The 13,968-nt window shown below is 41.0% G+C and overlaps 1 protein-coding gene across 4 annotated transcripts in view; it reads right to left on the bottom strand.

Moving 5' to 3' along the window:
• Positions 1-13,968, bottom strand: part of Kat2b (lysine acetyltransferase 2B) — a 119,850-nt gene that overhangs the window by 36,660 nt on the left and 69,222 nt on the right. For all 4 annotated transcript variants that reach the window (XR_003736657.2, XM_028890194.2, XM_037199902.1 and 1 more), the window contains exons 7-9: positions 9,351-9,457; positions 6,103-6,225; positions 2,230-2,366 (exon numbers count right to left, since the gene is read on the bottom strand). Coding sequence is in view for 3 of the 4 variants with exons in the window: in XM_028890194.2 (XP_028746027.1) it covers positions 2,230-2,366; positions 6,103-6,225; positions 9,351-9,457 (367 nt within the window). In the remaining variant the exon portion in view is untranslated. The remainder of the gene's footprint in view (positions 1-2,229; positions 2,367-6,102; positions 6,226-9,350; positions 9,458-13,968) is intronic.

Raw genomic sequence — 13,968 nt, forward strand, 5'->3', positions numbered from 1 at the left:
TATGGCCCCTAACCTCCATACACATACCACGGCACACGTGTTCCTACAGGTGCACAGACACACAAACACATTAAATAGAGAACCAGTAAGATGGTTACTGTATTAGCCTGATGACTTCAATCTGATGCCCAGAATCTAAAACTGAAGGAAAGAACTGACTCATGAAAGTTGTCCTCTGACCTCCATGCCTGTGGAGTGACTCCTTCACATAACATAATAATAGAGTAGCAATAATAATGAAAAATTACAGCCCATTAAGATAACAAGTCCCAAATCTTGAAATACACTATAAAGCAGCAGTCATATTTATAGTCTTAGCACTTCTTTTTGGAAGACAGTTTTCTTTATTGATCCTGACTTAACTCATAGCAGGCTGCACGGCCTAGTGCCGGCACCTCATGCTTTAATCCACTCCATGTTGGGCAAGGAAATTTTTGACGGTTCTGCTGGGAAGAAAAGTCCTAACTGTAGCACTAGCTTTGAGGGCTCCAGCTGGTTGTCCAGGTGACCAGCTATCACTGTGGTACAAGCTACCAAGATATTTAACAACCAGCTTGCAAAGACATCTGAAATGTCCAGCTTTCTTGGGCATGCCAATACACTACTAACTGTAGCAACAGACTGTGAGATGGGTGACTGCCTTCCCACTTTACGTCTGAGCAGACCAAGCTCTGCTCACGTGAAAAGTTACAAAAACCTTAAAGCACATATACAAAGGGAACTCAGCTTTAGGTCCCCACAGCCTGGATACTCCAGAAGGAAAGAAGAATTTTAAGAGATGGTTCTGTTGCAACACTCAGTTCTCTGAATTATGCTTGACATTGATAAAGAACCTCAGAAACAGAGCAGTGTAAAACTTATTGATTTAATCTAGCAGAGCCACACTGAAAAGACAGAAGTTGTTTATAAACTACCTCTCAGGCCATGTCTTCATTTCCTGGAAATGTCTTGGACCTCCCTGTTCCTGGATGTCTTGCCGTAAGATGCCAGCATTACTTTCAACAAAAATGTTTTACTTGGGTTGACCTAAACTATTACACAGATCCAAACAGATACATTATGCAGAACTAGCCAACAAGCCTCCACAACAAAGGCAGCCCTGCAAGAGAAGAGGAAGGGCCTGGAGAGCTGTTTGGGATTAAAGCAGACTAAAGAGACTGGGATATGGCTCAGAGGTAAGGTGCTTGCCCAGCATGCAGGAAACCCTGGATTTGATCCCCAGCACCACATGAACCTAGCATGGTGGTTCAAGGTCATTCATCCTGGCTATATAGTGACTCCAAGATTAGCCTACTGCATGACGCCTGTCCAAAAAAAAAGACACTAAAGAGATGAAAGAATGAAAACTAAATTCCATGCTCAGGTCCTAACTGAGCCTCCAACAACAATAATAATAATAATAATAATAATAAATGTCATGAATGGCATAAATTGGTAAGATGGTCATTAGATATAGATTGCATATTAGGCCACAGGTCAGCAAACTTTTCTGTGAAAAGTCAAGTGATGAACATTTTGCAAGACATACATTCCAAGCCTCAATTGTCAAATTTTTCTGCTATGTGCAATGGTGTACAGATAACACAGTCCATGAGAACTATTAGAAGCGTAGCCTGCTGGGACACACCTTTATTCCTAGCTAGTTGGTAGGCCAAGGGAGAAAAATTACTTCAGCCCATAAGCTGAATAGCAGATCCGACTGGTATACTACTATCTGCCAATCTTAAACTAGAGAAGCTTGTAACAAAGCTAAATTTACTGAGTGCTAACTCATGTGATTATACAAGAGAATTGCTTTCGTCTAAGACAGAGGAGATGCATTAGGTGTGAGGTATTTATTATATCTGTTTGGAATGCTGAACTGATTGTAAAAGGTCCACGAGAGAAAAAAGGAGGTAAACAAAGAGAAATGGCATGTGCTCACCACTGAATCTCTAGGTAAAGTCCATGGATTTTTATCATAGACTTTTGCATTACTGATGGAGGTTTGAAACTCTTCAAGATGGAAAGGTTTTCAACTACTTGAAACTGTAGTTTGTGGCCCTGTAATTGATATTCACCAAGGGGGAAACCATATCTTGATTAGCCATTCCTGTCCTCCCCACAGTAACCTCTAGTTACAGGTAACTAGCAGTGCATTCTCAGCACCCCACCCTCATCTCTGACAGCTGGTGTGGCAGGGAGACCAGAAGGGCTTTCCCAACTGCCTTCTTGGTTTACCCTGCTAACCTCTGGTCCAAGCATCACTGCAGGATCTGTGATGGTAGACATAACCTCATTGATCAATTCCACAGGAATATCCCCCATCACTCGGGATCTCTTGGCTTCCTCTGGAGCATGAGAGTGGTTCATTTTCCTCTTTTCTCCTGTGATGTTCCAAACAAAAGACAAAAAAAAACAGATGGTTTGAAATGGAAAATATTACTGATGAATCTAACTTATTTTGGGAAGGAGATTTGGGGGTGAGACAGGCTCTTGCTATGTATCCCTGGCTGGTTTAATACTCACTATATATAGCTCAGGTGGGCTTCAAACTTGTGGCAATCCTGCTTCTACCTCCTGAATGCTGGGGTAATTAGGTGTATGCCATTACACTGGTCTCTCATCTAATTTTCTAATAGCACTGATGGCTGTCTGTAGCTTTCCAGGTGGAAGGAAAAGAAGATCACCACCATTGCCAATTCCAGATCTATTTTAAAGATTGCCTATTTTCTAAGATGTTTCCAACTTGGCATATGAGTTATTAAAGCATGTTTTTTTCTTTCAATTTATTTTTATTTCATGTGCAGTAGTGTTTTGCCTGCATGTATATCTGTGTGAGGGTTGTAACTGGAGTTACAGACAGTTGTGAGCTGCCATGTGGATGCTAGGAATTGAAACTGGGTCCTCTGGAAGAGCAGCCAGTGCTTTTAACCACTAAGTCATCTCCTCAACCCCCATGTTTCTTTTTGTAAAGATATTTTTATATGTATGAGTATTTGCCTGCATGTATGCATGTGTGTGTGTGTGTGTGTGTGTGTGTGTGTGTGTGTGTGTGTGTGTTGCCCACAGAGCATAAGCATCAGATCCCCTGGAACTGGAGTTACAGGCAATTGTGAGCTGTCTGATATGGATACTAGGAACCAAACATGGGTCCTCTGCAAGAGCAGCTAATGCTCTTAAATGCTGAGCCATTTCGCCAACCCCAAGCACGTGGTTCTTCATCTGCAGATATAGAGCTTGGTTTCATTATTCTTGGAGGATTAGGAGCTCAAAGTCATCCTTGGCTACATAGTGAGTTCAAAACTGTAATATATTCCTGTGATCATAAATGTCAAAGATGGTTAAAGACTGTTTTAATGGGCCCAAATTAGAATTTTTGTTGCTATTGTTTTGGGTTTCTTTTTGTTTTAAAATTTGCATGTCTTCATAGAAAGAATCTCTGTTTTCCAATGGTGTTGTAGAATTATCCCTGAGAACCCAGCAGACCAGAGCTGGAAGACAAATTTTTAGAATACCTAGATTCTCTTTTCTGTTTTTGTCTGCTTGGTCAAAGAATTACTTGAGTTTTTTCTCAAACCTTCAGTGCTGGTTGATCTGATTATTTCTCCTTATAATCCCACTTATCACCATTTACACACCACACAATAGATGTATATATATCCATGCATGTACATTATATTTAGGTATAATATATTTATATTCATATATATTTTAAAAATACTAGTAAATTGTTTTATTTTTAATAAACAAAACAGGGCTGGAGAGATGGCTAAGGTAAAAGAACTTGCCTTGCAAATGTATAGATCAAAATTCGGATCATCAGAACCACAACAGATAGGCATACATGGTAACCCACTTGTAATTGCAAGAAGGAGCCCAGTGTCTCTACAGCAAGCTGGCTAGCTAGACTAACCTTCACCTGTGGGTTCTGGGTGCAGCTGAGAGACCCTGCCTCAAGGAATAAAGTGGATAGTGATTAAAGGAGAATCTTTTTGTTTTGTTTGTTTTTGAGACAGGGTTTCTCTGTGTAGCCCTGGCTATTCTGGAACTCCCTCTCTACAACAGGCTGACCTTAAACTCAGAGATTCACCTGCCTCTGACTCCCAAATGCTGAGATTAAAAGAGTTCACTGCCACCACTACCACCTGGTGAAGAAGATTCTTAACATCAACTTTGAAGATCCACACATTTGTGTACCACACACACTCACATGTATACCATACACATATGCACAAGGAAAATAATAAAAAGTTAAACAAATAACTTTAAAATGGTGAATTTTCTTTTCTCATTACAAAATAGTCCACTTTAACATTCACATGTTGTAAATTTTTGGAAGGATTGGATTATTTTACCTTAAAAATGATACTTCACAAGGTAAGGAAGGCCACTGGCTGAGAAAAATATGCCAAGGCATAGAGAACTTTCTCCAAAGTTCCTCCTGAGAATGTGGAACATAGAAGCTTTTTCTTTTTCATTCTTTTTTTGAGGTATGTAAACATATCTCATGTGACCCTGTCTGGAGGTTGACTTACTATGTAACCTAAATTAATCCTGAAATCCTAATCCTCCTGCCTCAGCCTCCCAAATGCTAGGATTATAGCATTTACTACCATACCCAGCTTGTCATGACCTTTTCTCCTTTCTATTCTCGTGCTTGGTTTTCCTGGCTTTTTTTTTTTTTTTTTTGTCTTTTATTTATATCCCGCACTTAATTTTTATAACGTGTGTGTGTGTGTGTGTGTGTGTGTGTGTGTGTGTGTGTGTGTGTGGTTGAGGATAGAACCCAGGGCTTTGTATATGACAGGCAGGCACTCTACCATTGAGCTGCATCACCAGTCCAATAACTAAATGAAAAGTAAGGACAGCAACTTGAAGTCAGCCATAGTAGTGCACTCCCATAATCTCAACCCTGCAAAGGCAGGCAGATCTCTGTGAGTTTGAGGCTAGCCTGGTCTACATAGCAAGTTCTAGGACAGGAGGGATACACAAAACTACCTGTTCAAAAAAAAAAAGAAGATGGAGGAGGAGGAGTACTTTTTAATGTTCAAATGCAATTTGCTCCTTAAATATGAAGCCCAGTGAGCACACTTCCACACCATACTCTCACTAACTTTAAAAAGCAGAGTACTATAAAGCACATAGTCTATAGAAAAGGCTCCATAATGCTATGTACAATAAATACACTACATGGCTTTGGTTCCAATTGTACCAACTCTATGAAAGTTGGTTTTGGAGATGAGTGAGGATTATCTTTAGATATTTGACCAACAAGTCACCATATTCCATGATTTGCACATGAATTTTGAAGGAATTTCCAATAGCATTTCTTCATTTCTCCCCCATTGTGATTCCACGTTCATCCATCTGATTTGTTGTTGATGCCAGAATGAGGCAGATTCTCCACCTCAAGACACTATTTCCTTTGTTTTCAGAAAGAAAACAGATTTTCTTAGTGCACTGTAAGGGCTGTGGGTTAGGCAGCAACAAGGGGTACTGCCTATAGATAACACACTGTATCTCAGACTGGCCTGTGGTGATGCCACTGTCATAAAAACATATTTTATGCAGTACAATGACCCCAGAGAAGGAAGATATACACATGGAAGAAAGCTGTTTCCCCTTAAGAGCTTTAGCCAAGCCACACCAAGAACAAAGTTGTGGGTAAGTCCAAACAAAACTGAGTGAGACTACCTGAAAGCTAATGACTACCAAAGGACATACCACATGGGTGCTGTAATAACAAGTTTTTTTTGTTTGTTTGTTTGTTCTTAGTTTTTTTAAACAGGGTCTCTCTGTGCAGCCCTGGCTGTCCTGGGACTCATTCTGTAGACCAGGTTGGCCTTAAACTCAGAGAGATCCACCTGCCTCTGCCTTCATCCTGAGTGCTGAGATTAAAGGTGTGCACCATCATCACCCATTGCAAGGTTTTTACAGTTATAGTTCTGTACTGTGGGTTTGTTTATTACACAGCAATATGCCCCCAAAGTCTAACAACATCTAGCCATTAGAGTCATGGGGAAACATAATTGTTAGTGAGTCTGAATCTAGCTCTGGGGCTCTTCTGATGACTGAGTTCCCAGTGTGAGCTGCAGCACTCTTACTCACTTGAGAGCTTACCTGGGTTGGCTTCAAGCCCAGAAGGGCCTCTGCAGCCAGGACTTGTTCTCCCTCCATTGATCTGCTCATGGGAAGAGGAGTTTGAACTGAATGATGCTGGTCCAGTAACAGGAGGACTGATCACTGTCCCAAGAGAAAGAAAAGAGGGTGTTAGGTGGCTCCTTTCTTAGACAACAAGAAGCCAAGTACATGTGAGACCATGAGGCCATCCTATGACTGCCCTGCATCATAAAAGCCATGCTAAAGTAAAACCACAGAGCTTCAAGATACTAGAGAGTCATGGATTATAACTAACTGAACAGAATTATAATGTATCCAAGCCCACACTGATAAAATAGTGAGTAAACACGAAGGTAAAGCTCTTTTCATACACACAGATGCCAAGAAGTAAATAAGAATGGATGTTTGCTCCTTTAAAAAAAAATCTAATCAATAATTCAATAAACAAAGCCCCATTTGGCAGCCACTGTGATAAAACTAGTTAAAATAAGATTGAGTGTGGAGGCTGAACTTTGTGAGTAGAATTGACAGTGGTGGGGTATTGACAGAGCCTAAAGCTGTTCCCTGAAGTAAAGAAAGCCAGGGGACTCCAAATTAATAAGTAATCCAGCTCCATACCAATAGTAGTGGACAAGCCTAATCTCCAGCCTCCAGAGGTGACTGAAATTCTCAGTATGCTGTTTTACTGAGAAAAGAGGCAAAAATTAGAGGTAGCCTATTCACTAGTTAAGATTTCATCCAGATACACTTACTGGCTTTAACAACAACACCATTCCCATGAAGAAAATGTCCTTTCCTCTGAGAGGAGTTCATAAGCAGAAATATTTGTAATTGTGAATTGATTTCTGAGAAAATACATCATACAGCAGGTATGGTATGGTAGTTTGAATGAGAAAATATATAATACGTATGTATGGTATGGTAGTTTAAATGAGAAATGTTCCCCGTGGGTTCTTTTATCTTTTATCCAAGGCTGGTGGTGCTGTTTGGGGAGGTTATTTACTACTTAGATGCAACTTTGCTGAAGAAAGTACTTCACTGAAGGCTGTCTTTGAAGGTTTCCAGCCTCACCCCTCTCCCTTCTTGCCTTCTCTGCTTACCATGAGAATGAAATGTGACTGAACAGCTTCCTGCTCCAGCCACCACCTTCCCAGCAATTATGGACTCTTGCCCTCCGGAACTGTAAGCCAAAATACACTCTTCTCTCTATAAGTTGTTTCTGGCCATGGTGTTACATCATAGCAACAGAAAAAAGGATACAGCAGGGATACCAGAAGGCGTGTGTGTGTGTGTGTGTGTGTGTGTGTGTATTGAGGCAGAGAGCACACACGCATGCAAAGTGAATGGGAGGGGAGCAAATCTTATTTATTCTAAGTGTGTCAAATCCTAAGGCTGGAATGCCTTGTTTTAAGCTTGTAACTGCTCTGTACATCTGAGTTTTATTTCCAAAAAAAAAAAAAAAAAATGTGTTGGTGGTTCCCACTATACATCATATGTTGCTTTGCTGGGTGTGCCACTCAGTTGTAGCTGAGGAAGTGAGAGATGGTAGGTAGTGAACACTCCCAGTAACAATGTAGCACAGGTACCCAAAAAGGTCATTTACTGAGGCTTCTTGGGCAGTAGTGGTTCACTCTGCAGATGTTCCCAGCAGCCAAGTCAGGGGGTAGAATAAGCAAGCCAGGTGACAATAAGCCACCAACCCCTGATAATTCTAACTGTAAGCAACTGAATTACAATAAAAATGGGGTACAGCAGCAGTCCCAGCTACTCAACAGAAAGTTGCTTCAGCCCAACAGTTAGTCTGGGCAACATGGAAAGATTCTGCCCTCCTCTACACCACTAAAAGAAGGCTCAGAAGGTGCTAACTAGCAAAGCTGGCACACAGGCTTCTAGCATACAGGCTCCTGGGTCTCAAAGTATAAAGAAGCAATGTGAACTCTGGGGAACCAGATGACACTGGGAGTAGCTAGCAGAACTTCAGACTCATTATTATGACAGCCATTTATCACTGTGGCATGGGTGTGCAGACATGGTGGCAATGTAGGTGATTACGCTCTATTTTCTCAGCAAAGAACACATTGTAATTACACCAGAACAGGAGATGACAGCTCACTTCTGACTGGCTTCACATAACACCAGAGTGTATGATCTAGCTTAAGGGTACAACATTAAACACAGAGGCAACCTCTGCCTTGTCTGTCTGGTGCTGTGGCAGGTAACCTTATCAGAAGTTAAGCAGAAGGGGAAGAGTTTAATCAGGCAAAGCCCAAAAAGGTTTTCACACACAGAGAGATATTTTCCAGAGATCTTTCACCAAGGAACTAAACAGCAATGGTTACCCAACTGTACATGTGTGTCAAAACTCCTAGTATATTATGAAGATGGACTTGGAACTGGCAAAGAGAGTAACAAGAACAATCTGGTCCCATTAAAAAGTGCTTTACACACTGAAACCAGGATCACCTTCTTTCATCCATCATCCCACCATTTTTCATAAAATAGGTATCACAGTTGAAAAAGCCAGACTGAGGCTTGACTCCTGGGCATAGCTTGCAAATGACTGCTATTGTGGTTTCAATGTGAAATGTTCCCTTTAGTCTCATGAAGTTGAACAACTGGTCCCCAGCAGGGAGTGCTGTTTTGGGAGGTCATAGGATCAATATGAAGTGGACATTTGATGGAAGAAGTACACTCACTGAAGGAAGACTTGGAGATCTGATCCCTGTTTTCTCTCTCTTGACTTTCTGTGTGATGATGGAATGTGATCAGCCAGCTTCTTGCATCTGCCACCATGCCTTGCCCTACATGTTGCATGGCTTCTCAGTCATGATAGACTGTTCCCAAATAAACCCTTTATCCTCTAGAATGCTTTTTGTCAAAGTATTTTATTACAGCAACAGAAAAGAAAATGAATACAATTGCTAATAGAAGCATCTTCGAAAAGCCAGCATTTCATGACAGAGCTCAGCTTCCTGGAATTTGATCCTCTACTAATTGGACTATGCAAACAAAGATTCCTGTCCTTAACTTTTTGGTTTGTGCCTGCACTGCTCAACAACATAGACACAGTTCCATAATGTGAGTTAATACCTACTTGCTCATCATTACTAGTGATGCAGATACAAGACTTATTGACTCTGGTTATCCATTTCCTTATGAGAAACTCTAACAAATGCAAAGTGAACTACAACTAACACTCTGGCTTGATCTTCCTGGTTGCGCTCTGATTTACATAAAAGGAAATGTACCTGTTTGGATTCCTAGTGGGCTAGTTCTGGAAGAGGCTGAGAGAAAATCCTGATCCCAGATAGGAGAATTTTGACTATACACTTCTTCTTCCAACATAGACAGAAACCTAGACACAAAAATAAAAACAAGAGTGAACTTCTAAAAATTATAAGTATTCCCCAAGGCTCAGAGACCATCTTAGAAGAGGGAACAAAAAGACTGTAAGAGCCAGATGCCAGGAAGGACTGAGGCAATGCATTGTCCTCTGAACATGAAAATACCACTGCACTCAGTAACTCACAGCATTCATGGATGTCTGCACAAGACCTGCACAAGATCAAGCCAGTCCATATTCCAGGTGGAGAGAGGGCAAGGCTCACAAGCCCCCACCCTAGCTGAGGAGTTATTGTCAGGTGATGGCTTATGGGAAAGGGAAGTCAACCATGCTCCAGTGGATGGTCCTACAATGCAAAGTATAGGGGCAGCACAAATTGGACTTGATGGGTCATTTAAAAATAAATAAAAACACAAAGGGTATTAGAGAGGTGGGGTGGATCTGGGAGGAGTTAGTGGGGATGGATATGATTAAAGTACATGAAATTCTCAAAGAATTAATAACAATATTTTTAATTAAAAATAGGGGCAGAAAAAAAAATGGCTGAGTGGTCAAAAGCATTGGCAATTCTTCCAGAAAACCCAGGTTTAATTCCCAGCATCCACATGGTGGCTCACAAACATCTGTTCCAGTGGATCTGATGCCCTCTTCTGGCCTCTGTGGACACCATGCATGTACTCAGTGCATAGATATACATTCAGGCAAACCACCCAAACAAATAAAATAAAAATGTTTTAAATAAATAAAAAATAAACCTTAAATTTATTACCAGAAGACAAAAGCCTCAGTCACTCATAGCAACCACCCTAGGACAGGGTTTTTACTTCAGCTATAAAATATATTAGAGTTATGACTCAAATGATGATTTCAGATGGGCATTCCTGTATATTCAAGTACAGAAAGTGTTTCTATGAATATCTCCTTTTAATGCTGCCTAGCTTGGTGGGACACTGGCTACAAAATACTAATAAACTCTAACCAGATGTGTGCTTGATGGGGCTCCCAGCAGATGCCAGCCATTGGCATGTAGCTGCGATTGGCATCACCACCACCAATGTTGTAATGTACTGATTAGGCACCTGCACTGTTTCTGCAGCTTCTGGAACTTCATACTGAATCACCTCAGCACCTCTGTGAACTACAGATCTTCTTACCACACATCTGTACACAACTCTTACTACTTGACAGTACTGTGAGGGGTTGACACATTTAGTTGAACCTCATAAAGCTACTATGAAAGAATCCACTGCACCCATGGAAACATGTAAGGTTCACCCATGACTACTAAATAGCAGAGTGTGAATTGAGACCAATTGTGAGTCACTATACTCACTCCCCAACCCACTATAAATCAACTACATCTCAAGTTTTGGAGGCCAAAATCAATAGATACCCCAATGACACCACAGATTACGTTTTTCCCCACTTCTGACTCAGGGAGGAGAAACAGAAATAAAGAAGAGAGAGAAAAAAGATGGAGTGAGAAATTAATAAATAGAGGTGGAGAAAGAGGGAAAGGAGGAGGAAGGATTCTTGTAACAACAGAGACGGAAAAGGTGCAAGTTGAAACCAGTACAAGAGACCAGGCCTAATGGCACCAGTCTATAATCTCAGCTACTCAGGAGGCAGAGGCAGAAAGATCACCATTTCAAGACCAGTCTGGGTAATTCAGCAAGGGACTAAATGAGTAACAGCTGGGTCACACCTTTCATCCCAGCACTTGTGAGGCAGAGGCAGACAGATCTTTGTGAGTTCAAGGCAGCCTAGTCTACATAGCAAGTTCCAGACCAACAAGAAATCAGGGCTACATAATGAGACTCTATTTCAAGAAATAAATAATATGGGAGAGAGGGGAAACTGGGAGGAGCAGAGGGAGGGGAAATTGTGATTGGGATGTAATGTATGAGAGAAAAATAAATTCAAAAAAAAAGAAAAAGAAATTAGTAAAGGCAGGCAGTGAAAGGAAAGGCAACATATAAAGATAGGAAGGGGGTGTGAAATTCAGGAGAGAACCAAAGAGCCCTCACTGTGTGCTGGGGAAACAGGTCCTAGAACTCCATCTGACACATACAGCCAGACTCAAAGAGCACCTCAGACTCCCAACACGTGGGTTCCACAGTCTCGAATGTTGTCGCATGCTATGAAAGGGGATTTAAAAGAAGTAGGTGGTAGTTTTACCCTACCATTAGTAACGGAAGAAGGAAAGAGAGCAGCCATGATTTCTCAGCTCAGCACACAGGCATGCCAGAACTGTGAGCTGAGGGAACACACTATAATTAGCAAATATCTACAAAGAGCAAAATAATTTTGCTATGGGGGGAAAAAACTGTCACTATACAAAGTAATTAAAAATTCTCCATTAGCACTATAAGAGGTGTTTGGCTCAGGGTCCCTCTGCATCCCTTGACAGAGATAGATAGCTACAGTCTGAAGGTAGAATTCTCCTTAAGTGGCAAATTAGAAAAATTAAGTGTGAAGTGGCTTTAACATGGAGAAAGGGAGCTTTAAAAGACTGAAAAGTGGCCTCTGTGATGCTGCATTATCAGAATCACAGGTCTTCTATCTGAGATAGCATGCAACCTGTACTTTCTCCTGGAATCCTATATATTTCATAACTAGAATTTTGTTCCCTGTTGCTTATGCCTCCATCTCATATATGGGTTTTCTTAGAAAAAGTTCATACTGCAAATGTTGGGTATTGAGTTCCAGCCCTTCAACATTATCTATAGCATTCCCTAAATCAGCCTTTAGATTTGGATCAAACAGTCAAGGAGAGTTCCATAATCTCTATCAGAAAACAATCTCTATTGTTGTGTGTGTTCATGTGTGAGCATACTGTGTACCTCTGTGTGTGTGTGTGTGTGTGTGTGTGTGTGTGTGTGTGTGTGTGTGTGTGCACATGCATACAAGTATGTAAGCACATGTAATGCTGGGGATAAAACCCCTAATAGATAAAAACTCTATTTCCAAGGGACATCCCCAGTCCTGAACCTTTTTGTTGTAATATTTTGTTTGCTACATTTATTTATCTATTTATTTATTCATTTATTTCGAGACAGGGTTTCTCTGTGTAGCTTTGGAGCATGTCCTAGATCTCACTCTGCAGACCAGATTGGCCTTGAACACACAGAGATCTACCTAGCTCTGCCTTCCAAGTGCTGGGATTAAAGGCACGCAGCACTGCCGCCTGGCTACTTTTATTTTTTAAATTAGCTTACAAAATAACAGGTTTCCACATAGGGTTTTGATACATATTTTAATTTAGTTGATCCCTAACCCCCAACCCAAGACCCATCTTATTCTTAAAAATTAGAAAGTATGTTTAGAGCCAGATTTGGTGATACACACCTGTAATCCCAGTACTAGGAAGGCTTAGGCAGAAAAAAAAACTGAGAGTTCAAAGCTAGCCTAGACTACAGAGTGAGACCTTGTATCAAAACATGAACTGTTAACATCTTTCCTGAAATACAAACTGGGTAATTCAATAACAATATCTTAATAATAAAAATTCAGTTTTTCTGTGGCTGGAGATATGGCTCAGCAGTTAAGATAATATATTGCTCTTGTAAGGAGGACCCAAATTAACTTCCCGGAACCCACATCAAGTGTGTTCACAACCGCCTGCAACTCCAGCTCCAGCAAAACCAAGCACCTCTGGCCTTCTCAACCATCAGTGGTTACATACACAAACCACACACAGACACATACACATAATTAAAAATCAAATAGATCCAAATATTAGTTTTTCCAAAAGCATAATTCAATAATCTTTGATCAAAGAATACAAAACTGCTTCTCCCAATAGGTTCCAAATGGATAGTTTTTAGTGGGACAGGGAAGAACTGCTTTGTCACTCCTGTTAGTTTTTGAATCTTTACTCTTTTCCACTATGCACCAATTCAGGCATAATTTAAAAAAAAAATCTCCACCCACCCCCAAAAACTCAACCATCTATCTCATTCATGTATTGCTGTCCTTGGTCAACATGTCAGCCCCTCTCCAACAGCCAACCTCTTAGCTTAAACTCATGGTTCTAGCCTGGGGATATAGCTCACTGGCCGACTACATACCTAATGTGTGAAGCCCTAGGTTTGGCCCCAAGCACTGGGATGGAGAAACAAAATCCTTATAATCCCAAAGTCCAGAATATAGCACTTAAACTTCCTTTTGCTATAACATATTTTCTGAAAGATTATATATGCAGCAAAGCAAGATCTAAGAGTCACAGAGAGTGTGCATTCTACGAGCAACAGTTCAGAGGTACAAAGCTGAACAGAAGGAAGCTTCCACCCCAGCTCTGGCAGGCTGCTTTTGAAAGGGCCAGGAGCAAAGAGGTGGGAACTTCACCAGGGTTCAGAGAGGATTAGCCAGTGGGTTCCTCTGCACCTCCTGAATGGACAGAAACTGCACCTACATGCTCTCCCTCATCCATCTTTAACATCCTGGTAGCTGAAATACATAGAGCAAAATAAGGGCTGTGCCTGCACAAGACTGGCCCTCTCAACAGTCAGTCACAGCTCTGA

Source organism: Peromyscus leucopus, chromosome 16_21 (genome assembly GCF_004664715.2).
Source record: "Peromyscus leucopus breed LL Stock chromosome 16_21, UCI_PerLeu_2.1, whole genome shotgun sequence".
In the NCBI taxonomy this organism is placed as follows: Eukaryota; Metazoa; Chordata; class Mammalia; order Rodentia; family Cricetidae; genus Peromyscus; species Peromyscus leucopus.